Source organism: Anser brachyrhynchus (genome assembly GCF_964034855.1).
Source record: "Anser brachyrhynchus genome assembly, chromosome: 1".
NCBI classification, from domain to species: Eukaryota; Metazoa; Chordata; class Aves; order Anseriformes; family Anatidae; genus Anser; species Anser brachyrhynchus.
In genome coordinates this window covers 86,122,200-86,148,189 of record NC_137694.1, presented here as the reverse complement: position 1 = coordinate 86,148,189, position 25,990 = coordinate 86,122,200, and the positions used below count along the sequence as shown (strand labels likewise).

Below are 25,990 nucleotides of genomic sequence, written 5' to 3'. Positions count from 1 at the left end.
TATCAGAGAAGTAATATTTTACCAAAGACTAAAATGAGACATTAGCCAAATTGATGGTGTATATATGGTTATAATTTAGAGAATTTCAAAAATAAATTGATATTTTGTATCTTCTAGCAACAGCACTACTTGTTGCAATCTTGTGCCTTCTCACACACTGCATCTCGTGTAACAATAATAGAGATAATTATGATAATTATAATAAAAATTAATAATACTTGCCCTTTTTTCAGTGAATTTTAAAGTGCTTTTCAACATTGCCTAATTAAGTCTAACAATATGCTGCGAGGTGGGTAGCAGGTGTTTGTTCATCTCTCTGGATCATGTCACCCACCATAGTAATACAGCTGCTTGTACTTAAGTCTCATTGACTTCTAAATTATCATTATGGTTTTCAGTAGATAATTTTCTTGCATTCTCTCCATAGCGTGTAGAGAAGTGGAAGCCCTTTCTTACATGACTGCTGTTTTGAGAACAGTGAAAATTTACATGGGGAGGATTTGTGGCCATACCTGGTCATGACTATATCCAGCAAGATGGGAATGGGAGCCTGTGCAGCCATGCAAACCCAGGCGTGTCTGCTGCATAAAGAGGTGCAGAGTATTTTGGCAGCAAGTCTTGAATAGCCCCTAGACTATCCCAGAAGTTCACCTTTTAGATTACTCATCTGGTTAGTCAAATAATCAAGTGTTTCCAGACTGGTTCACTAGAAGAAAGTTTTAATGTAGGTCTTGGTGGTACTCATACACATGAATAAAAACATTTTTTTTTCCTTTTTATCTCTTTCCCTTCTCTTGTTCTTTACTCCTATCTCCCTAAGCATGTACATGCACACACAGTGAATTTATTTTATTTTCAGAAGTTAACAGAGAGATTATTTATGAGGTAAACTAATCTGAGATGCAACCTGTTTCTCCTAATAATCATAGTATAATCTGGACTCTTTGCAGCAAAATAAAGGATTTTGAGAAGGATATGAAATGGCAGATGCTTGATTAAATTTCTAAAGGGTAAAGTGGAGGATGTAGGGTAAATTTTCTGAACGGTGTACAGAAGACTCAACACAAATCCCATTATTAGTTTACAACATATGTGGGTGTTAAGTAATAACAGGATTCCTACACAGACATCTCTAATATATTGCGGTACAAATTTACACCCATGTTTTCAATGCGTTTAGACACTGAAAACTGATATCAGTTTTACAGTTCTTATACACTATCAAAATTAATGTTATTCTTCACTTTCTTAAGTAGTGTAGCATGATTTTCAAGAATAACACTACATAAAAGGACCGGTTCTAACTCTGTCCTTCAGGAAATTAATAATGATAGATAATACATCATGAACTTTGAATATGGACTATCTGGCCCTTTTTACACCTGATCAGCCAAGTACCTTTGGTCAGGAGAGCACTTATGCATCTACCAAGTCAGAAAGTACTAAAATCAGATAGTATGTAAATTATTGTTGTCCTGAATAGAATGAATTTGAGCATATATGTTGGATTTCTCATGAATTGAGTGTTTATATGAGATATTTTTATTTTCCTCATAAATACTGCAAATTTTAGGAAGAGCTAACCACAAATTTCCCCATGTGAACTCTCAAGAGTGAATGTCGTACTAGAACATCTGGGTAATCTTGAAGCACTGCTTCCAGAGATTATAGAAGTCTAGACAGACAGCAAGCATCTAAAATGGAGAAAAAAGTATTCCATGAAACTAACATAGAGATGTCAGGGAATATCAATTAATTAAGAAGTGAAAAAGAAGTGTCTCTGTCTGGTATTAACAGAAATGTCTGTAAGGTATTTGATTAGGGATTAATAAATGTGATGTAGATGATCTCCACACCTTTATAACAAATTTTTAAAATCATTACAGCTTATATATCTCTCCCAATACTCTGAAGTGGCTGGGTACCACTGTATCTAAATCTTCATAATTATTTAAAAATCCAATTTTCAAGTACCTTTACTTGTTTCTCAGCACATTATTAATGGCTTAGCCTATATATAGTGAAATAAATTTTAAAATAAAATGTATTTCTACAATTGTATGTCTTCTTACTATGCATACTATACTGTTAAAGCACAGTGCATAATAAAATGAGACATACTAAAGTTGGAATTTAACTCATTTTAGAAGTCTTCTAATGTTTGTTAAAAGAAAAAATGAGAAGTATCTTTCTGCTGATTGCAAAACAAATTACTGTACCTACAGATTCATAAGAATAATACTGTCTAGTATTTTGTAAGATGTCTACAGAAAGTAGGTTCTGAACACTGACTCCTTTCCTTCAGTGTGGCACTGGTGGAGGATTATTACAGTTCATTTGAGGGAACTGCAAGCCCTGTGAACTAGTATTTTAATTTAAAAAAATATATATATATAAGAGGAGCTGTAATGTGTCCTGGGCATTAGGAGACTTTTTGACTTTAACCTTAATGAGCCTTACTGAATTTCACTTTGAGTTTTGGCAGAACTGAAAGGTTAAGAGAGAGGTCCGTGATGATGGATTTGACAAGTCCTTGAAATGGAAGAGTCCTATTATAATTCAAGGGTATAATCCAACTAAAGTAACCCTGTTTATCTATTTACATACATGCAAATAAATATATTGGTAGCATAAGACCTTTCTGATTTGCTGCTGCAAATCAAATGGTAACCGATTTGGGAGTTTTTAGACTCGAGCAGTTCCTCGTCTTTAGTTTGTTTGTTGCAGAGCATAGGGAGGCTTCTTGCCAGATATGCCATGTCTTTGAGTCAATATCTAAGGTTTTCTCTTGTATATAACATCCTTCCCTTTTCAATAAATGGCCTAGGCACTGATATGTGAAAGCATCCCAGTCCTGAACAACTCTTGAAGCATTTGCTTAATGTTCTGCATAGGGGTGGATTCAAGCATACACTTATGGGCTTTCAGAATTCAAGTGGAGTACCTGGCCTAATACCTGAAAGAATAAAACTCCACGAGTCATTAACCTTCCTATCTTGCTCCCATAAAAAAGAAGATCTAACTGATCAATTTCAATTGCTGTGATTGGCAAAAGATAAAGGATTAGAAATGAAGCCAATGGCAAGTTTAATGCTAGCAACTTGATGTAAATCATACAGGGCTTTAGCAGAGTTATGATACATGTTGTCAGAGGAGATCGCAACAGTCTTGCTTTCAGTAGAGGACTGAAGTACACTTTTTTTTTTTTCCTGGTAGCTGTTATATTCCCGTTATTAAAAGAACTAATATGAACAGTCTCCGATTCTATAAAAGTGTTAGAACACAGAAAGAGACATTATGATTTAAAAGGCAGATCTTTTCCAAAGAAAATTCAGTTACTTTAGTCTTTGAAAATATATAGCCTGCCTGGAACAACTATGTAGAGCTGGGCTAGACATGTTTGAGCAAGATATTATAGAACATGATCTCAGATGCAATGCAGAGCCAGGGAGCTGGTACTTTGAGTTTTAATCATTTTTTCTTACATTAGTTCTTATTAACATCTTGCCCAAATCAAATAAAGATAAATTTAATCTAGGAAATGTAACTCAACATTTGCACCTTTGTTTTAAGCTAAACAGTGCAGGACACAGTATAGAAAAACGTCCAAAATATGACACCATTTTCCCAGAATTCATGAAGTGGGATAGACTAGTTCAAAAAATCTATCCATTAGGGTTTTTTTCCTCTTGGTTTTCTTTCTGAAGTAATTTCAGAAGGAATTCAATCCCTTTTTTATATTTTATTTTGTGATTTATTTGTGCATAATTCTGAATAATCACAGAATCATAGAATGGTGTGGGTTGGAAGGGACCACCCAGTTCCAACCCCCCTGCCATGGGCAGGGACACCTCCCACCAGACCAACAAGATCCAGCCTCCAGGTTGAACACCTCCAGGGATGGGGCATCCACAACCTCTCTGGGCAACCTGTGCCAATGCCACACTACCCTCATAGTAAAGAATTACACAAAAACACAGCTTCTGTGAAAGAGTCCATCTTGGTTAACCTTAGCCTAAGAGCTTAGCCTTCACTTTCCAAAGAAAAATTACTGTATTTTTAATGTTTTTTTTTTTTTTTTTTGTATTACTAAATTCCAGCTTTTTGATCCAGCTGTATCTTTGTCTGCCAAATTAAAGGTCTCTCTTGCTGTAGTTCTCTCTTCCCCATGCAGGTATTTCCAATCTTTAATCGAGTCACCTATGAACTCATCTTTATAAACTAAATAAATGGAGCTCCTAAAGTCTGTCACAGCAAGGCATATTTGTTAGACCATGAAGAATTCTTGTAATGAGCTCAGCGCCTTCAGTTCTTTCCCCTGCAACAGCAAACCACCAGTCTTTCTAGTCTCCAGTTCTTTTGCCTTTTCTAATAGCTATGTGTGCACGGCATCGCTAGTAGGTCAAGGGAGGTGATTGTCCCGCTCTACTCTGCGCTGGTGCGGCCTCACCTCGAGTACTGTGTGCAGTTCTGGGCACCACAGTATAAAAAGGACATTAAACTGTTGGAGAGTGTACAGAGGAGGGCTACGAAGATGGTGAAAGGCCTGGAGGGGAAGACGTACGAGGAACGGCTGAGGTCACTGGGCCTGTTCAGCCTGGAGAAGAGGAGGCTGAGGGGAGACCTCATCACAGTCTACAACTTCCTCGTAAGGGGGTGTCGAGAGGCAGGAGACCTTTTCTCCATTAACACCAGTGACAGGACCCGCGGGAACGGGGTTAAGCTGAGGCAGGGGAAATTTAGGCTCGACATCAGGAGGGGGTTCTTCACAGAGAGGGTGGTTGCACACTGGAACAGGCTCCCCAGGGAAGTGGTCACTGCACCGAGCCTGTCTGAATTTAAGAAAAGATTGGACTGTGCACTTAGTCACATGGTCTGAACTTTTGGGTAGACCTGTGCGGTATCAAGAGTTGGACTTGATGATCCTTAAGGGTCCCTTCCAACTCAGGATATTCTATGATTCTATGATTCTATGATTCCACGCTGAGCCGTGCCAGAGTAAACCTTGATTTTTTTTCCTGTTTCCTTTCTGGACTGTGACACTTTCATTTAGCTCACTGGCATAAAAAAAAAAAAAAAAAAAAAAAAAAAATGTGTCTTGAATATGTGACAGAACTAACACAAAATAACCACATAATTTTCCGATATAGTTAACATGTACTATTTCATATAATGTACTACCTTATGTGGCTTTTAAAACCTGTATTTTCTTTATTCCTTATTCTGTTTCTCTTCTTTGTTCTGATAGCTATATATTTATGAAATGATATTTTTGTCTCTCTTTGCTTTAATGGAAAAGCTCTTTTCACCTCAGTCACATTTTTTTCTTCAAATCTTTTTGCTTGTTCTCATGTACCTTGATGTTGTTATTAATTGTTACTGATGATAACTGTGGTTATCAGATGTAGGGCATCAACTATTTTGCAGTGTTCACAATTGAAGAAATCAAAGTAAGGTAAAGTACAAGCCCAGCAATAAGTTAAACAAGAAACAACTGTAAGGGAGATAGGTGCTAAACTGCTTGTGAGGCAGCAGGTAAGCATTTCATGTAGCCATGTAAACAGACTTGTATCTAATTCTTTCCTGTCCATCTGTGAAAGGCCAGGAAGCTCGGAGTGTTTCAATCTATTGCTTTTGGCACCTATTATACCCCTTTAGTAGATAAAACTTGCTTATAGTTGCTTTCTAGCTTCAGCCTGGGACAACCTTTCCAGACCTTCTTTTAAGTTGTCCCAGTTCCTTCAGTGACTTGGCATTTTAGTCATTTAGGAAGTCTGACTGCAAACTAAAAAAGTGAAAAAATGCACGAGCACTTCAAGCACCCCCTCCATGTTCTTTGTCCTCAAGGCTGTTTCTTTGCAAGTGGTCTTTTGCTGATCTTACTTGGATAGGGAAATCAATTAGACAAAGAATTTTAATAATCATGTAACTGTATAGCATTTTTTTCTGTATCAATGACAGTATTCCCCCATACAACATCATTTGGTCCTTTCATTCCTTTTGGTTTGTATTCATAAAAATGAAGGCTGTATAGATTTATTAGATGATTTGACGTTCTGCATGATAGAGACATCTGTTTTTATGTAGTTAGCCCAGTATTATGTTCAACAACTTGTACACATTGAAACCAGGTTTTCCAGAAAATCTTTTAGACTGGATCGGAAATTATGACAGGAAAAGTCCATCATTTTGCATAGTAATTTGTTCAAATACATAACCATTTCACCATCAATCGTGTGCCTAAATCCTTATTTAAATCTGTCTGATTCTAGTATCCAACCACAGCTTCTTGGCATGACTTTTCTCTTGAGTAAAGAGCTCTCTGCTATCATTTTCCCTCAGGAAGTATGACCAATCACCAGTCATTCAATACAGTCGTGATGGTTTTATTTTGGATAAACCTGTGAGACTGAACTTTCTTATATATACAAGGCATTTTTTTCTCACCCATCATTTATTTGTGTTCCATGTTTTCAATGTCCCTTTTGAAATGTGGGCAGTGCAACTGAACATAATCTTTCATTGCCACCTTCATCAGCGCTATTTATGAAGATAAAATTACTGAATTGATTCTACTCAACATTCGCTATATTTTTTTAATTGATTCTACTATATTCACTATTCAACTATTTATGTATTAAAAGAAACGTATTAACCTTTTTTTTTGACAACCATTTTTTATTTTATTTAAGTTGAAGAATTTTGTTGAGCTGGTTATCATTTTAAAAAATGAGTCCTGTGGCTGGTGTGTTGCAATAGATGGTTACAGGCTCTTCAGGAGGAACAGGCAGGGTAGGCGAGGTGGCAGGGTGGCAATGTATGTGAAGCATGGGCTGGACTGTGTGGAACTTCAAGTTGGTGATGGCAAAGTTGAGAGCCTCTGGGTAAGGATTAAGGGACGAACAAATAAAGGGGATGTCGTTGTGGGAGTCTATTACAGACCACCTGGCCAGGATGACAACACTGATGAATTATTCTTTGCAGAACTAAGAGATGCCTCAAGATCAACTCCCGTTGTCCTAATGGGGGATTTCAACTTGCCAGACATCAACTGGGATCACCACACGGCTGACACGAGCAAGTCCAGGAGGTTCATAAAGAACCTAGATGATAACTTCTTAGTGCAGGTGCTAAGAAAGCCAACTAGGAAAGGTGCCCTCCTAGATCTGTTGCTGGAGAACAGAGAGGGTCTTGTGGGAGACGTGGCAATTGGCAGCCGTCTTGGTCATAATGACCATGAAGTGGTTGAGTTTAGAATTTATGGTGACAGAAGGAAAACTGCCACCAAAACTTCAGCCCTGGATATGGGGAAAGCAGACTTCAGGCGGCTCAAGGAACTAGTCAGCAAGGTCCCCTGGGAAACTGCTTTTGAAGGCATTGGCATCCACCAGTGCTGGTCAATCTTTAAGCACTGCCTCCTAAAAGCACAAGATCAAGCAATTCCAAAATATTGGAAGTCAGGCAGGCGGGGCAGAAGCCCGGCCTGGCTGACCAGGGATCTTCTACTGGAGCTTAGGCAAAAAAAGAAAATGTACGGCTGCTGGAAGGAGGGTCAGGCAATGAGGAAGGAATACAGGGATGCTGTTTGTGTTTGTAGGGAGAAAATTCGCGGGGCCAAAGCCCAACTAGAGTTGAAGCTGGCCATGTCTGTGGGAGACAATAAGAAAGGTTTTTTTTAGATATGTGAACAGAAAAAGGAGAACCAAATAAAACATAGGTCTGCTACTAGATGGGGAAGGTCTCTTCACAGACAATGACATAGGCAAAGCAGAGATGTTTAACGCCTTCTTCGCCTCTGTCTTCAACACTGATGATGGGCTTCGGGACCCAGGGTGCCCTGAGCTGGGGGACCATGACGGTGGGAATGACAAACTCCCAGCCGACCCTGAACATGTGTGGGATTTGCTGCTCCACCTGGATCCATATAAGTCCATAGGTCCGGATGGGATCCATCCCAGGGTGCTCAAAGAGCTGGCTGATGTCATCGCGGGACCTCTCTCAATTATTTTTCAACGATCTTGGGAATCTGGAGAGGTCCCATTGGACTGGAAGCTGGCAAATGTTGTGCCAATTTTCAAGAAGGGTAAGAAAGAAGACCCTAGCAATTACAGGCCTGTCAGTCTCATGTCAGTGCCTGGTAAAATTATGGAGAGGATGATCCTTGAAGTTACTGAAGCGCACCTGGGGGACAATGCAGTCACTGGTCCCAGCCAACATGGGTTCATGAGGGATAGGTCCTGCCTAACAAATTTGATTTCCTTTTATGATAAGATCACCCATCTAGTCGATCAAGGGAAACCAGCTGATGTGATCTTTTTGGACTTCAGCAAAGCTTTTGACACGGTTTCCCATAGGATCCTACTGGACAAAATGTCCAGCATACAACTAAACAAAAACATCATACGATGGGTGAGCAATTGGCTGACGGGCAGGGCTCAAAGGGTTGTGGTAAATGGGGTCACATCTGGCTGGCAGGTCACTAGTGGGGTCCCTCAAGGCTCCATTTTAGGGCCAGTCCTCTTCAATGTTTTTATAAATGATTTGGATGTAGGACTAGAAGGTGTTTTGAGCAAATTTGCTGATGACACCAAACTTGGAGGAGTTGTGGACTCGGATGAGGGTGGAAAGGCTTTGCAGAGAGACCTGGACAGATTGGAGAGCTGGGCGATCACCAACCACATGAAGTTTAACAAAAGCAAGTGCTGGGTCCTGCACCTGGGACGGGGCAACCCTGGCTATACGTACAGACTGGGCGACGAGACGCTGGAGAGCAGCCCTACAGAGAGGGATCTGGGGGTTGTGGTTGACAGCAAGTTGAATATGAGCGAGCAGTGTGCCCTGGCAGCCAGGAGGGCCAACCGTATCCTGGGATGCATCAAGGACGGCATTGCTAGTCGGTCGAGGGAATTGATTGTCCCGCTCTACTCTGCACTCATGCGGCCTCACCTCGAGTACTGTGTGCAGTTCTGGGCACCACAGTACAAAAAGGACATTAAACTGTTGGAGGGTGTCCAGAAGAGGGCGACAAAGATGGTGAAGGGCCTAGAGGGGAAGACGTATGAGGAGCGGCTGAGGTCACTGGGCCTGTTCAGCCTGGAGAAGAGGAGGCTGAGGGGGGACCTCATCGCAGTCTACAACTTCCTCGCGAGGGGGAGTGGAGAGGCAGCTGACCTATTCTCCGTTATCACCAGTGACAGGACCTGCGGGAATGGTGTTAAGCTGAGGCAGGGGAAGTTTAGGCTGGACATCAGGAAGAGGTTCTTCACCGAGAGGGTGGTTGCACACTGGAATAGGCTCCCCAGGGACGTAGTCACTGCACCAAGCCTGTCTGAATTTAAGTGATTGGACTGTGCACTTAGTCACATGGCCTAAAATTTTGGGTAGACCTGTGCGGTGCCAGGAGTTGGACTTGATGATCCTTATGGGTCCCTTCCAACTTGGAATATTCTATGATTCTATGATTCTATGAAAATCTAACCCATTTCCAAAGTCCCTGGTTTTCAGAAATATAGTATCTCACACTGTAAATATTGTCTACATTTTTAAAAGATACATGAAAATAATATAGTTTCTTAACTGGGTTCATCATACAAACTAATTCAAACAGTTCAAAAGAATTGCTGCTAGGCACAATGTATCTGCCATAAAATGGTATAATCTATAAGATTTTAGGAATTCATAGATGTTCCTTCACACATTTCTTATATGGATGTTCTGGAAAATCATTTCCCCTAACAGTTATAAGAAGATTAACTCCATCTCTTCTCCAGTTTTTTTCTGGTGTTAAATTAATTCTGTTCTCAGATGTGTCTGTGTCTTTAGACAATGCTGTGGAAGTGGAAATGCATTTTGCATTTCTGTGGTTAATATTAGGCTTTGATCCAGTCACTACTAGCACCACCATTCACTACATGCAATGAGTTTCTGAGCAATTACATGTGGGAAAAAGTATGTACCCAAGAAAGCTCAGGGCATCTGGTCTGGAATCAACCACAGATGGAAATGTATGAACCCGGACTGTTTTTTGTATAATGCTGGAGGATAAGTGTGTCATCTCCAGCTTTCACAGACTTGCATTTCAGCCTTGTTATGACAGATAACAGCTCAACTACTAAAGAAGCAAATCTCTTTTGAGAAACATCCTTTTTTCTATGCTATGGGGAACATGAAAATGAACAAACTTTGTACCAGTGTTTGAAAATAAAATGAAAAAAGCATCATGTCTCTTGGGGTTTTCCTGAAAACAAGGGCTACTTAAATGTGTCCTTAAAGTAAATTTGTCAGATGCTAGAGCTCTGTGTTGCCGATCCAAGTGTCAGCTCTTTGGTTTAAATGAGTTTGGACTGACTGAGCAGAACTGGTGCTTACGCCTGTGCAAATGGGAACATCACAGCAAGAGCAGTTCCTCTAAGAAAGTTGTGGCAGAAAAAGGCTATTACGAAATTTGCTAACGGTTCTCACATACAAGTATCAAATATCTCCTATAGCTTGAACTATGTGCTTGTATGCAGAAGTCTGCCTAACAAGAGATAACAATTCATGTGTATTATTCCTGTCATTTCCATGCTTTTTGTTTCTAAGTGCATGGGTTCCTCACCATTACCATACGCATTGTCTTTATGATGCCAACTGCATCTTATAGTGCTATATGCTTGTATCAAACTGACAAAAAGACTAACATTTCAGAAAAGGAGAACCTGAAGTGAACACTGTATAGAATTAGAATTATGATGTTTTATTACAGACCTATCCATTTTATAATCTACTTTTGATGGCAAATTGCAATTATATAACCAAGATAATATGTTATCTATTCCACATATTCCCCTTATTTAATTTGCAAATTACAGTGAATCAAAATCTTGCCTTTTTTTTTTTTTTTTTTTCCAAATATATTTGCAATTCGCAATGTTGTTCTGGATAATATCAGTGAATAATATTTGTAGTTTTGTTTTTCTTTTACAATATTCATTTTTTAGCTGTGTCATTCAGCTACATTGCCTGCATGATATTTTGTTTGGAATGGAATATAACACTTACAGGTGGACTTCATAGATAAATTAGAAGATCTTTCTTTAATATATTTTGCATCATCTCCTTATAGTTTTCTATTGTACTCCATATTAATGCTATCTTATTTCACAAGTTACCCTCCCCCCCCCCAAAAAAAAAGTATAATAAAACAAAATACAAGAACATAACAAGGTGTAGTCAAAGACATATGAAAAGATGTTAGAGAGTCATAAGCTCAACAGTATGTCGTAATTGAATTCTGATACCATCAGAAAGATGAACCTAAGGTTCTTTGGGTGTAAATATGAGACTTGACCCGTTTATATAAGCTATACAATTGGGACCTGCAGCAGTCAGTTGTCAGCTCAGGAAGGAAGAAAAATTCAGTTGCAGAGGAAACCAAATAATTATTTCATCAGAAAACATCAATAGAAGAAAGACCTTAATGTAATTTCTCTAAGACTTTAATAGTTTCTTACCCAGACATTTAGCTATGCCTTGTTATAACTTAATTTGTCAACTCTTTTTTTTGCTCATTTTCATCTAATTTCTTGGAAATGGAATATATCTGTTGGAGGAAATAGGAGGCAAAAAAGACTGCAATTGAATTCAACAAATAAGGGCATAATGTTAGTGAAATATTTTGTGCAATAGTTGGTTATTTCAGTAAGAAAGCAATGTACATCTCTTTTTCTTGCAAAGTAACATATCAAACAATGGTCATGTTTAGTCCAATGCCTTCAATCTAAACAACTCTTAGAGAGTTGTCATCCATAATAATTGTAGTGACGCACTGCTGAAGCAGTTGTCAATATCAGGAGTCAGATGCTAGCAGAAGTTGGGACTCCTGACATGACAGTATGTTGCAGTAAATACTTAAGAATTGCCTGCATTTTAAAAATTTATTTAAAAAAATATTATTTTTTATTTTAAGAGCTTTTCATGTAACAAAAAATATTTGACTTCAGCACATTTGACAGAGTATGATTGACATTTTGCAGAGATGAGCTACAGATATGAATGCAAGATATCCTGTTCTGTTCACATATTTAAACACTGAATTTAAATCTCTACTTCCTTGCGTCCTGTATAGGTGCTTATTCCAGTTCATAGTGAGTGTAACAGCACAAGTACGATTAAATCTGGTAGCATTTAACACCTGTTTTGCATAAAATAAAAGGTTTACCAGATGGAAGTGATAGAAAATCAATCTGAAAGGCAAAATGATTCATTACTGGCGTTAATTTATGGTGCTGTTTGATGTCACAGCTAAGCTATTGGCTAGCAGCTGCCAGGAGTGATCCTGCTCCCCACTCCTCACCTCTGAGCACGTAATTCTGCCACTCCTTGTGCTCCAGCAGCATCAGACTTCAAAGCCAGCTGTCAGGATAGTAAACCAAGAGCAAATAATTTTTTTTTTAAATATATTTCTGTAGATTTTTGGGTGATGTTTTCTTTCAGTGGCAGCTGGCTGCTAAATTGGCTAGCAAGCTGAGTCCTTAGTCTGGATCAGTAATTGTCTATTTGACCATATCAGAGTGAATAAGGTGTGCTTGGAACAGGTGGAACATGTAAACAAAACAATAAAAGTAAGCAAAATGGTTGCTTTTATTTACATTTGTAAATGCAGACTGTAAAGCTCTTATTCAATAGTAAAAAAATCTCCTTTGTGTAAAGAAGTTTGTGTTACCACTACCAGATGCAACAGAGCTCACACAACCCAGTCTTGTCCATGCAAAAAGGCCAGTCTTCCAACCAGGCTTTCAAAAACTTTATATCAGAGTAAAAGAATTCATCACTCAGATCTAAAGAAAATTAAATTCTTCTTTAGCTATATAATGAATATTTCCAATTAATTGTCATGCTTGGCACGTGGGGAACATCAAGCTATTTATCCCTAAATAAGGCATAGAATTAATTATGGGCAAAAGAAAATTGGCTGAAATCATTTTACAGGAATGAGTCAATATTCTTATTTAAAAGGAAAAAAAATAGCCCTAACATACTACAATATTATGATTATACCAACAGAAAAGTTAATTGACATATTCAAAGATATTAATAGTAATTCACTTGGTTGAAAAACTCTCCTGTAAAATCTTTCACAAAAAGCTATTGTGGAAACTTAGTTTATTATCCTTCAAAGGTTGTTTTAAATGTATTGTATTGTGAATATGACACTTTGACATCAGCAGGCATTACATTTTGTAGGTGCAAAACCTATATTTTTTAAATAAGAGGCAACATTTAAGTGTCAAGATAAAATACACAGAGTAATAAATTTGTTTTGTTTTGTTTTGTTTTGTTTGTTTTGTTTTGTTTTGTTTTAGAGTAGCAGAAGGATGATGGAAGATGCCCCAATATTTTAATATATTTTACTAGATCTGGAAAGTAATGAATAGAAAATGTGATAACAGATAAGTGAATTCAGAAGAAGTTTTGAGTAGAATTAGAGTATCACTGACAAACCTAACTAAAAGGTTAACTGAAGAAACATTCATTTTTGATAAATGCATGAAAATACCCAAAAGCAGGAATAATTGGTCTATTCATACAAGTTTTTGTATTACAAAAATAGCGTAGGGCCACTGAGGAAAAAAAGAAGAGAAAAAGAACAACAACCCACTGATAAGGGAATCATTGTATCAAGTTCAGTAAAAAGCTCTTCTTGAATGTGTATATATAATATATATATATGTATATATCTTGAATGTATATATATATAGTGATGATATAACATAACATAAACGAAAATAAAATTAACATAAAAAACACATAAACATAAACATAAACACATAAACATAAAGCATAAACATAACATAAAAGAAATAAAATTAAATCTCATAGAACATCAGAAGCCTTAAAAATAGCAGAGGAAATAACCATTAATGCTATAATTTTAGCACGCATGCATGTCATATAGATAAAATGTTGTATTTATTTCCAGTTTCTCTATTGCAAAAATAAGGATGGTTTAGGGATGGATTATTAGAAATCTTGTAACACTTCTTTGTTAGCAGAAAAGGTTACTTCAAAGGGACAACAAGACTTAGGACAACAGCATTTAAGCATTTCTGTTACTTTAAAAGTATAGATAATTTTTTTCCATTATTTATATTTTCTAATAGCTTTTTTTTTTTCTCCAAAATATTTCCTAAAGATTCCCATTTCTACCTTTTTCAAACATATGTTCTTCTACTTGTTGCTGTTGTTTTTTCTTTATCTACCACAAAACGAAGATAATCTTATGTTTTCCTAAGGTTACCTCTTAGCCGTTTTCAATATAATTTTGTTTTACTTTTGAGCCTTCAAGTCTTTAATCAGTGCTTTGTGAAAATGTTTTGTCATTTCCTGCTTGCTTGCAATTTTTGTTTGTTTTTGAATATTTGTTGTCAGTTGCAGCTTTAAGATCACACGAATACTTCAGGCAATGATAAACTTCATTTCAGTGTTGGGAGAATCAAATATGGTTTTGAAACTCCGTTTTCACACATAGTGAATCTCATGTTTCTGCTGAATTAAAATACAGTAGGATCAAATTTTAAGGTATTGATTGTCACCACCAGTTGTCACACGTTTTTAAGTTGTCACACTGAAGTTATAATAAGTGGTTGTGTTCTGTGTTCTTTTATTTTGCTCATAATTCAGGCAAAATATTGCGAAGAGACAGTTTAAAAAAATGTGAAAAAAACTGGTTTTGATACATACTTTTCAAGAACTTGCTTACTATACCAGATATATGTAACTTTTAAGGGAAATAAAAACTTAGGAAAATTCTTCATTTGAAAATTGTCTGTATTTAATTTTGTTTTCTTTGGCTTAACAGTGTTCTGTAAAGACTGAAATTACGCACAATTAGTTGCAGTAAACCCAAGAGTCAATTAATACCAGGGGATTTGAATTTTGAAGTTCATTTTTTGTTCAGTTTAGTTTGTTTGTTTTTCCACAGATGAGATTGCATCATGTTAATTTCAGTGACCTTTTAAAGACAGGAAATTCAACTTGCTTTCTGATAGATTTATAGTGTCAGTACCAATATTTACTTATTTCTTTATTTTTATTTTTTTTTATACAGTGGCAAAACAGACACGCAGGCATGGGGAAGTGGGTTTTACATTTCTGAAGACAGAACAGAAATGAAATGCAAGGAGCTTGCTTGGGCTGAGCCATTGGCATGAGCCCTCTTCTTGTAGTAAACACTCTGCAAAGTGTCAGGAGCTACTCTATACCACATCCCTTGAAGGAAGGACTCCTTATGATCTTGCATCAGCTGACAGTGAAATTCCCAGCTGTTTTTTGAACTCTATAGGCATTTTTATATATATATATATATATATAGTGTGTGCGTGTGTGTGAACTTCAAACAAAAAAGAAATCAAGGTTTGGCAACAGTTGGGTTGAACTAGTATAGTGCCATGGAGAACAGACCAGTGATAATTCAGTGACAAGTGAGTATAGGTGGCAGTTTAGCAGAGCGTTGTGTCTGTATTAGGCATTGGCATAGTTGTTTTGGAGCAAAGCGCCCGATACTAGGCTCAGACAGGATTTTTTAATTTTACTTTACCGTGTATTTTATGATTTTTAACTATATTTTGGTCAGATTGTTTTGCTGGTTTGTTTCTGTAGGTGGAAGCATGAAGATTCCATTTGGTTGGTACTGTTAAGCATGTACGTTCATGACTGAGCTATTCTCCCATTGTTTTTGAAGTCAATGTGTTGTTTATTCCCTTTTCTTCTAAGATGAGATACAAATGCAACTTTTGAGAATTGGATTCTTAAGTGGAGAATCTTAAAGGGAGTCAGATACTTATTTTCTGACATTCCATATTTTGCAGGGAGTGTTCTTTAGGTGATCAGGTAACAGAAGACATATTGGTACAATTTGAGGGAAAAAAAAAACTTATTTTCTATCTCAGGTATTTTTGTGATATGTATTTTGCAGTATGGAGAGTACAGTCTGACCTCTGTAGATTTCTAAAATGAAGAAGACTCTGAAATTGGAACAGACAGGAGACAAAGGCTAGCACAAATATTTTGGAGAAGATCCATGTGGTGGGTTGACCAAGACCCAGTACAACCCACATTTCCGAAGTTAATTTTACCATATCTAAATTAGCAAACCTTGCTGTTTGACACTAATGAAGAAGCTGAGGACCTCATTCTTTTCAGGAGACCAATCCTGGACTTTTGTTCAACATTAGGTATATTGGGACATAATTAATAAAACAAATTTAACATTTCAACTATGCACTTTACTGACATATTGAAAGTCAACTCTACTCAGAAATACTAATTAAATTAACCACCACAATATAGAGCTCATTCAGCACAAGAGATTTTATGTATGCTCATCAGCAAAAAGTTAACAAATTTATAGCGATAAGCATTTTTTTTACAAAAAATCAGCATATAAAAAATTGCCTCCTACAGGCCAGACAATCTCCTTCGTGAGCCGTGGCAACAGAGCACAACACAATCCATTTTCTCAGGGTGAACATTTGACTCTTCTGTTATCTAGAATGAGCTCATAAAACTCTTCCTTATATGCTGTCTGCAACACCTGCTAACACATTGGTCCTTTCCATTAACAATGCTACTTCCTGAGGGCTATATGAATTTCACTGAATCTGTTTGAAGGATTCTCTTTGAAATCTGAGCAAAATACTGGGGTATTCATGTTTTGTGCTGCTGAGAAGAAAATAGGAACACTGAACAGCAAGTTGCAGAGAGCAATGGATATACTGTCAAGGCCAAAAGCAGGGTATTTTTAAAGCATTTTCTCTGACATTACCAACATGCACAGTCCTAATGAATCAGGAAATAGGCAGGGCAAATCTTCGCAGTCATGTCCTTTAGTCACACAAGGGATAACTCTCAGTACTTTATTGATGTTGGATAAATGTTCCCTGTCTTAGGGAACAATCTAACTGAAGACAAGCAAAATAGCTGTAATGACTTCTAATAAAAGAAGAAAAAATGAAGGCAATAGGGAACACAAGCAAAAAAATGCTGTTTTCTTCACCTAACTGCATGTTTCTTTATCAACACAGATATATCATCTTTAAACTCAATAGTACATTGAATCAAGTATCTCCTTTGTAAGTAAATTAGATTTAAAGAATATTATTTTCTGAAATCAATGTCTCATCTTCTTATGTTGCAGACTATGTTGCAGAAATTATTCATGAGCAAAAAGGCTCTGTTTAATTGTTGGAGAATTCTGTTCAGTTTATAATGAGCAACCTAGACAATGTATAGATAGACTAGTAAGCAATCTTTTCAAGTCTGCTGTAAAAAAATAAAGTATTTAGGCCTGTTAATTAAAAGTATTAAAGGCATATTCTTGCAACAAACAATTATTGAATTGAAAATAGTCTTAAAAATTAATTAAGTTCAACTATCCCTCTTTGTTTACCAAGATTAATTTGTCTCCTCACCAGAATAGTGGAACTTCAAGATTGCTAATTTAGCACTATATTTGAAGACACAATTATAGCCTTAAATTTCAAATCACGACAGATTTTCATTTTTCCATTATGTTTATTATAAGAAAAAATGAAATCCCGTTACTTTAGCTATCATTTTTATTTTCACCTGTGTATTCTGTAGACCAGATGATTTTGTTAGTGTTAGAAAGTGAAATCTAGAACTTGGTTTTTCAATATAAACAAAGCTGAATCTATAATATACTAACACAGAACATCTGAGGCATTTTAATTTTGGAAATATTGACCTCTTAAGGAATTAAGCCATTGATGTGCTTTCCTGCAGTAATCATAATTCATTACTGTAGTATAACTTTGATATGATTCTTAATAAAATTCATAAGTTTTGGAACAGATTTGGAGGTTACTACCACTAAGCCCTTTGGATTCTGTTGGTGAGTACAGAATATTAGGTGGAAAGGATATTGTTTATACGTAAAATGACACTGGCTTATTCTGGAAAACCAAGAACATACCTATTTCTTCATAAACTCAGCAAAGAAGATGACAAAAAATAAATAAAAAATATAAATACTTGTTTAATACGTACTTCCTGAGGGCCACTAAAAAACTGGCTCAGGTTAGTTTTGAAAGAAGCAAACTATAGGAGGTTTTTTTCTTTTTTTTTTTTAATTCTATAATCTTAGATTAAAGTATGAAGCAGCTGTAATGCTTTCATTAGCTTAGTGCTTATGTGATATGTCAGTTCAAACATAGTTAGCTTGTGAATAGGCATACTGTTAATATTCCTCTGCCCTTTGGGGATGGATCAGTAGAAGCATCTTTAATATTTACAATTTCACTTATTAGGTTGTTAAATACATTTACTGAGGTAACTCTTTAAGTTTTTTCAGAATTCAAGAAAAAATTTATAAATTTAAAAAGTAACTTAATTTTGACCTTAATTTTAAAGCAAGTTATAAACTGTGTAGTCATTCAGGAAGACCTTTCTTTCTTTAAAAAAGAATTTTTAGATCGTCTCCTGTTCTTTTTACTTTGGCACTGAACTACTTGCACACTTCTAAATACCTAACTCCATAATCAAGATAAATACTTTATATTCAGATGGCTTCTTTAAACTCATAACCAGTTGTAATGTGGCCACTGTCCTACATATTGGAATATAAAATATTTTATTGTTTCCATAGCACTGATATTAGGATGTTATTAGACTAGCTACCTAAATTTACAAACAAAATATTTCTAAGCATACCACTTCAGATATTTATGCCATCTTTCAATATTTAAGTATTTGTAATTTTTTCACCATTAAGAGAAAACATGATGTTCCAATAACCAATATATCCTCCAAAGAGAAAAGTATCCCTTAATGTTAAATGGATACTTTACAGTGCCTTTAAAATAAGTTATTTTCCGTAGTATAATGATCCATATGGGGGTTTTAAAATAGTTTTTTACTTGAAATGTATGGAAAGAAAATCCTGCTTTTACAATACAATTTATGGCTTTTGATAACATATTCCTCAAATATCTTTTTTTCTCTGAAATATCCATAGTAAAGCCTGCTTGAATTTTCACAAATACTCTTACTTGAAATAGAACTATCAAATAGATAGAATATGAAAAAATTTGGCTTTTTTTATTATTATTTTTGCAAAAGATAATCTCGGCTGTCTCCCTTCCTTTTGATCAGAACGCTTTTAGGATTACATGCTACTATACCATTTCACATTTTAATTTAAAGATTGCTTGACAAGTATTCATAATAAGTAACATGATCAGTCCTCATATGTGTATTTCTAAACATGCCATGAAAATGTTATATAATATTATAGCACAACAGAGGCTAAAAATGTCTTTTATTTCCTTTGTAAGCACATTTGCATAAAGTAAACACAGTTTAATGCCCAAAGGTAATTTATTTCCATTTAAGATGATGAAAACCTCCCAGGCTGAAAGAAAGTTGGTCCCAAAAGTTTCTGTAATTAGCTCGATGATTCCAGTTAATGAAGTACCCCCCCCATATAAGACTGCTTGTTTTCCTCAGTAACCATATTAGATACAAAATTAATTGCTATCACTTTGTAACACTCAGTAAAAGTACAAACAAATTTGTAATAACATGATGTTAAAATATTGATTAACTTATGCATGATAGTTATTAACTAATTTCTGGATCAGCTTTGTACTGCATAGTAAGAGAAAATAATATTTTAGATGATGATAATTCATATATTGATAAGGAAATTAAGATTTGTTTTCATTTAAAATGCTTTACCTGCTTGGACTATGTAATGTGAATTAGTAGTGCATCTGCTGTACTAGATCATGATACTGAAGAGGTTATAATCTCTATATTATTTGTCCTATCCAGGAAATTTATGTAATTTTCTCACACCAGGAATTGGACTTCTGTTTAATTAGGTATAAGATTAAAATGTGCTATATAGTTTTAGCCCTATTGAGACTGAAATGTAACATTCTAGTTATTGTATCAGCACTGCTTATATTCAAATGGTGGCTCCTTATGTAGCATACCAGTCATAAGATCTTCAAAGCCAAGGTTAAAAAGCATATGGCATTACCACACCGCTCCTTCTCCACTTGAAGACACGCAGATTCACTTGACACTGAAGCAAACACTGTGTTGGAAAGAGCACCTTAGGGCCTAAGCACTGCTTGAGCAGAGGTGTACATTTCCATATTGTCAAGTGTCATGAAGACATAACATATGGCCTTTAAAAATAAAAATAAAAAAAGAAATTGACTTTTTATGCCCTGCGGCATTTACAGTAAAATAAATGTACAGTAGGCATTTAGCAGAGCAATTTTGAAAATAGTGCCCCAAATTTCCATTTCAGATCATAAAAAAAAAGTAAATATTAATACCTCTGAATTGAAATAATACATATGGGTAGCAAGGTTGCTTCCAGGATCTGGAAAGGAACAGTGGTGAGTTTTCACCTAGAGTCAGCTACATTTTCTCATTCTGTGCAGATCTATTTTGTATGAGTTCTGACATTGATAAGAAATTATATTCCAATTAAACTGCATCTCAGTTAAGAATTTTCTAAGAGGTACGCTTAGCTGAAGGTGCAAAGCTGATTTTGTTTAGCACTGTAAGAAAACATTTAGTGCATAAAAATGTGGACAATACTTTTCTTTGTAAGTATATATGTTTTGCAAACATCTGTCCCTGCAATAACTAAAGCAGTTTTAATTATCATATTAAAATATCTTGTTAACTGGCATTTTTATAATGGCTCATATAAGCGGTACACATGTTTCTATTGGATAAGGTTTATCCACTGAGCAGACTGAGAGAGCTTAGGTCATCAGTAGAGTAATTTCTTTAATATTGAAAATATGGTCGGAAGTCAAAAAGAAAAAATGCTTCTATCTTTGTATATATACATATCTACTATAAATCATACATCTATTAAGTATAATCTATAATTAATATATAAACCAAAATGTATAACAATGTATAACATAATTAATAGATAATACAACATATATACATCTACATAATGTTCAGATATTCCAGAGGAATTCATCAAAGCAGGATCTAGGCAGTAAATCTGCTATAAAATTGTTTTGAACACACAGATGGTGATGCATGATTTTATTGTTGCATTTATTGATTTTTTTGTGGTACAGTACAAATCTGCCAGCAATAAAATAGAATATGATGATACCAAAATGTATGAAGAGATATTTCACTTCATGCATAATGAAGAAAGTTGTTGAACCAATACGTTAGAAATACGTGATTTACAGAGAAATAATGATTTGTTATTTCTTACTTATTTGGCCTGTGTGGCTTAAGTTTAAGGAAAAAAATCAAGCATTTCAAGTATCATCATTCAGGGCAGCTTTAGTAGCAGGCATTCCTATTCTTGTGTGAAATATTGTTTGCTAATAGTGAATAGAGAACCTTGATATTTTATTTCCTACATTTTAAGTATTCCAACTCAAATGATAAACCAGAAAACTGCAGTCACTGGAACACTTTGAGCTTTGATTACATTGCGTGTGTTTGTAATACCTGTTCCTCAAAGAACTCATTCAACCAGTACAGAATGCGCCCCAGAACAATTTTCCCTTTTCTCTCGCATTGCATCTTTTACATTAGCTTATGCCGTAACATTCCATACGAACGCTTCTGATATTTTGTGCTGAGACATATGAAAATCGATTAAGCTTCTCTAAGAATGCTACCTTGTTTAGCAGTATTTCTGCTTTGTTTTGAAAACAGAGAAACGTGAAATCTCCAATCTGAGGGAAAGATTCATGATGATGATCTGGGAGCTGCTAAATCACCCACCTGCTTCCCCAGCTGACCAACAAAGAGGTAGAATATCATACAGGTAGGGAATGATTTCTATTCATCTGCTTCAATGAAAGATGCATTATATGGTTATTTATGACAATGACCAAATCAGGAGAAGATGCCTGGATTTTACTGTTTAGAAGGCCTTGGCAATGAACCGGCCATTGTCAAGGGAATAGTTTGTTGCTTTTTGATATCTTTCCAATATCACAAATTGCTTGACTGTAGAATGAGATTTATAAAGTTTCATAGCATGTCCTAATGATGAATTGCCAGTATAGCTAGTCCTCACAATAGGAAAAATGCTTTGCCTATAAAGTGGCCTCTCCTAGCATCTCTACTTTTGTATTCTAATAGTCAAACTTCAATTCATACTTCCTTACGTGGATGGTTAAGCTTGGAGAAATTGCTGCGTATCCAATAAGAAAGACAATGTTTGCTGGGAGATTTATATTTTAAAAGAGAAAGTGAATGAAATGTCATGAGTCCAGAGGCAGATTTTTTTTTTGTTCCAATTTTCCAAAATACACAAGCAGCCCGTGGTTTCTATTTACATAACAGGTATATGTTGGGTGAAGAAGAGACTGTAAATAATTTTCTGCATGTTGTATCACTTAAACATGGACTACTGAGATCCCCAGAGCTTCAAAAAGGACTTTGAGGTACATTTCTCTTTAAGGAAACTTTAATGCATGATGGCATTCATGATACAAGTGTGGCACTGTGCAGGTATATTGCCATGAAACTGACAGGAAAGGGGAATAAATGGAGTCGAGAAAACCTTAAGCCTCCCCTTCCTCTCCTTCCTCCCAGAGAGTGCATCCACACCTTCCTGTCTACTCCCCATGTACAGGACACCCTGGGAAAGCTTGCAGTCCCCTTACTTGTTTCTGCCCTCCTTGGCCTCTTCCATGTTGCCCTGGAGAAGCCAGCACAGAACAGTGCTTTGTACAAATATCCCCTATGCAGCATCACAGCTCTTAGCGTCTTCCAGGGGACTTGTCTGTCACGCAGTCTTTAGTCGTATTAAATCCATGTTCTTAGTTTCTGCATTTAACTTATCAAGGCGCTTTTTGTGTGTCTGGACTGAGAGACTCCAAAGTGGAAGTTAAATGTTTCATGCTTCAACCTGCAAGGCAGTGTGAGCTCTTACTCTTTTCCTATTGCATGAGATGCCAAGATAGTATCTCAGAAGTATCAGAGACTAGGGAATCAAATGCTCAGATGCCCAGCTGAGACAGACTGCTGTCTTGCACACAAGTATCATGAGAACCAGCAAGGCTGCATTTCCTGCACCAGATCCCCTGAGGGACCGACTCCTGTCGGTGTACTCAGAGCATGTAAAACACGCTGCGGTGAGGGCACGGCTCTCACAAAACAGCATGGCAGCTGTCACGTTTGTTCAGAAACATGGCTAGCAGCATACGTGATGTTTGTTTCCAACCCTTTCCCTTCATCCTTAATACCAGTGGGATGCCTGGATGCTTTTCTATCATTTTTCTGCATGTTTGCATGCTTAAATCTCTTACCATGTAGAAGGCAGTGCTAATCACTGGGTTGCTGACAAGCCTGGCATGCCGGAGTATGCTTCCACAGCCTTTCCTTGAAACTGTTTCACTTTCCAGAGAATAATTTAAAGATTCAGAGATTAAATTCAGAGATAAAATACCAAAGAAAAGGAGAGAAAGAATGGGTAAGAAGCACTGGGCTGGGGAGGGAGATAAGGGCTGTTCCTGGAACAGGGACCGATTTTTTGGGCAGGCTCTGAGAACAACTGCTGGCTTTGAGCATTGTGGGTGAGGAAAGCAGGAAAGCAGCCATTCTGCTGGAGCTCTCCAGGGCACTATGGAGCCAAAAGCATATATTTTTTTTTTAATATTCAGGCAATTATAAAATTGAAACTGTAAGGATCATTGGACATAATGTGTCTTTAGGCACAGGCAGGAGTTAGTCAGTGATCTTGATAACTGATATGGAGATAGGGGCTGAAAATTGCAATTATATGTATTAATCCTCCTAAGTGTTGTTACAAATCTAAACCCTACAGTCTAAGCTCTAAATGTTTTCCTTGTGAATAGATATGCAAAACTTGGTTCATTAAAGTTCATTTACCAAAGATTTTATGAAGGTTTTTTTTATATATGTAGTATAGAAAGGTGCCACTAAAAGACACTGTAGGATGACACAATAGACTTTGTTTCACAGTACACGCATTAAGCTACCAGAGATTCCTCTAATATACGAAATATGAAAACTGCTACTATGCATCAAAAGTACTGAAGAATGAATATTGTGAATTTTATGTAAACAAGAAAAATACAAATAACTGTTTTTTCAAAATTCAGATCTACCTTACAACAACACATTTTGTTTTCTCAGTTAGAAGTACACTACTTAAAAACATATTGCTTTTTATTTTTTTAATATTCTTTTCATTGGAAAATGCCATTTAATGAATGCAAAGCTTCTTTTGTGGAAGAATATTGGTGCTGATGAAATGGGAGTTGTGCAGGTTTCTCACATTCAAGATGGAATTTTTGCTTAAAACAGCAGAAAAGCAGAGACAGATGTATTGGGATATTGAGCAAGTGCTTAGGATAGTGACTTGGTCCTTGAAAGTTCAGGTGGGCATTATATTGCCCAAGCTAAGAGGACAGAACTACCTGAATAATTTGGAAGACTTTGTACATATTGATTAATCTGGACTAATTCTGAAACCTAACTAGCATGTACTTTTACAAGATATGGAAAAAAAAAAAAAAAGATATTCTTCATTCTGATTCAAAACTGGAACTAAACCTCAATTTCATAAAGCTCAGGTAGGATCCCTGGTCTGCACAGGATTGCTGTAAACCTTTTTTCCCCCTCCTAATTCAATGTTTTGGGTTGGAATCTTTGACCAAATAATTTTTTGTAGTTTTCATAAAATGCTACCACTTTTATGAAGGGTAAGCACTGACTTTGCTCCCAGTGAGTTAGGAAAAGGACTGAATAGAGGTCTTGCATATGACCAGTAAACTTTTTTACTTTTTGGCTATTATATGGTGGGCAATAGACTTCTTTATCTCCTCAAATCTTATGAAAAAGTATTAGAAGTTTCAAATCTTTGTGTTACAGAAAAAAATAAGAACTCTTCAATAATTTATTAAACCAGGAGAGATATTGTCCTCCTGCCTCTCTGCCTCTATTTTTTTTTCTATATATATACGCACATTTATTTAAGATATCTTCTGCTTTGTGATGCATTATGATTTTAGAGATACTTCAATTAGGAAGCAACAACTAGTGAGTTAACTTTTTAAGCTCAGCATATGTGGGTATGTACAAACTCATGCATAAACATAAACCAAACTACCCTTGTGGAAAAAAAGGCTAATACCTTTTTAGAGCATAAGTGAAAAATAGCAACCAATGAAAACTAAAGACTGCATGATCCTAATTGCTGAGAGAATGACTTATTTGTCCAAGCCACCCAAGAAGACAGAAAGCTGAGGAGTGGGTAGACATGTGAGTAACAAAAGATAACTTTACAGTACATCAGCTCTGAGAGTTTAATGCACTTGTATTAAAGCATGAGTGTGTGGAGGCGTACGCAGTGACAGGCGAAGAGAGCCGTGTCTGTTATGCAAGTGGAATGAAGCCAAGCACAGAAGATGGGGATTTTTTTTTCTCCATTGACTTCAAACTCTGAGTTTACACGCACTGTTATAAAAGCAAATTTACAATTCAGCTAACAGCCACTGCTTACACAGTGACAGAAATATACACTAAACTAATGTAAATGATCTTAGTATTTAGTAATCATATTCTCTCTGACCTTGGAAAACATGCTTTTGCCTCCCTCATGTTTCTTCTGAGTTCTGCAGCAAGGATTGCTTTCCTGCCTTGTCATTTTGATTGGATTAATTGGTGAGAACCTTTACATCTCTCAACTAGCTACCCCTTTTTAACGTCAGATACTGTGTTTTGATTTTACTTTCAAGACTCAAAGACTCTTTGAGAGTTCTTATTCTCTTCCAATAAACTTGTTTCCCAGTGTTGAGAAATCAATTTTCGCCCCAATTGATACTAATTGCCATTGTTTCTCTGCCAAATCTCCAAACAAATGCTTTCCTACCATTTCTCATATTGCCCCTGAAGTGTGGCAGACTGTCTTCATAAATGCCATCTAACTCCTCAAAAGTCTCTTTTGCCATGC

The 25,990-nt window shown here is 36.3% G+C and overlaps 1 protein-coding gene across 10 annotated transcripts in view; it reads left to right on the top strand.

The window, feature by feature from the left end:
- Nucleotides 1-25,990, top strand: part of LOC308187337 (uncharacterized protein) — a 424,496-nt gene that overhangs the window by 198,910 nt on the left and 199,596 nt on the right. For all 10 annotated transcript variants that reach the window (XR_013944615.1, XR_013944616.1, XR_013944617.1 and 7 more), the window contains exon 2: nt 21,718-21,829. Coding sequence is in view for 7 of the 10 variants with exons in the window: in XM_080575375.1 (XP_080431501.1) it covers nt 21,753-21,829 (77 nt within the window). In the remaining 3 variants the exon portion in view is untranslated. The remainder of the gene's footprint in view (nt 1-21,717; nt 21,830-25,990) is intronic.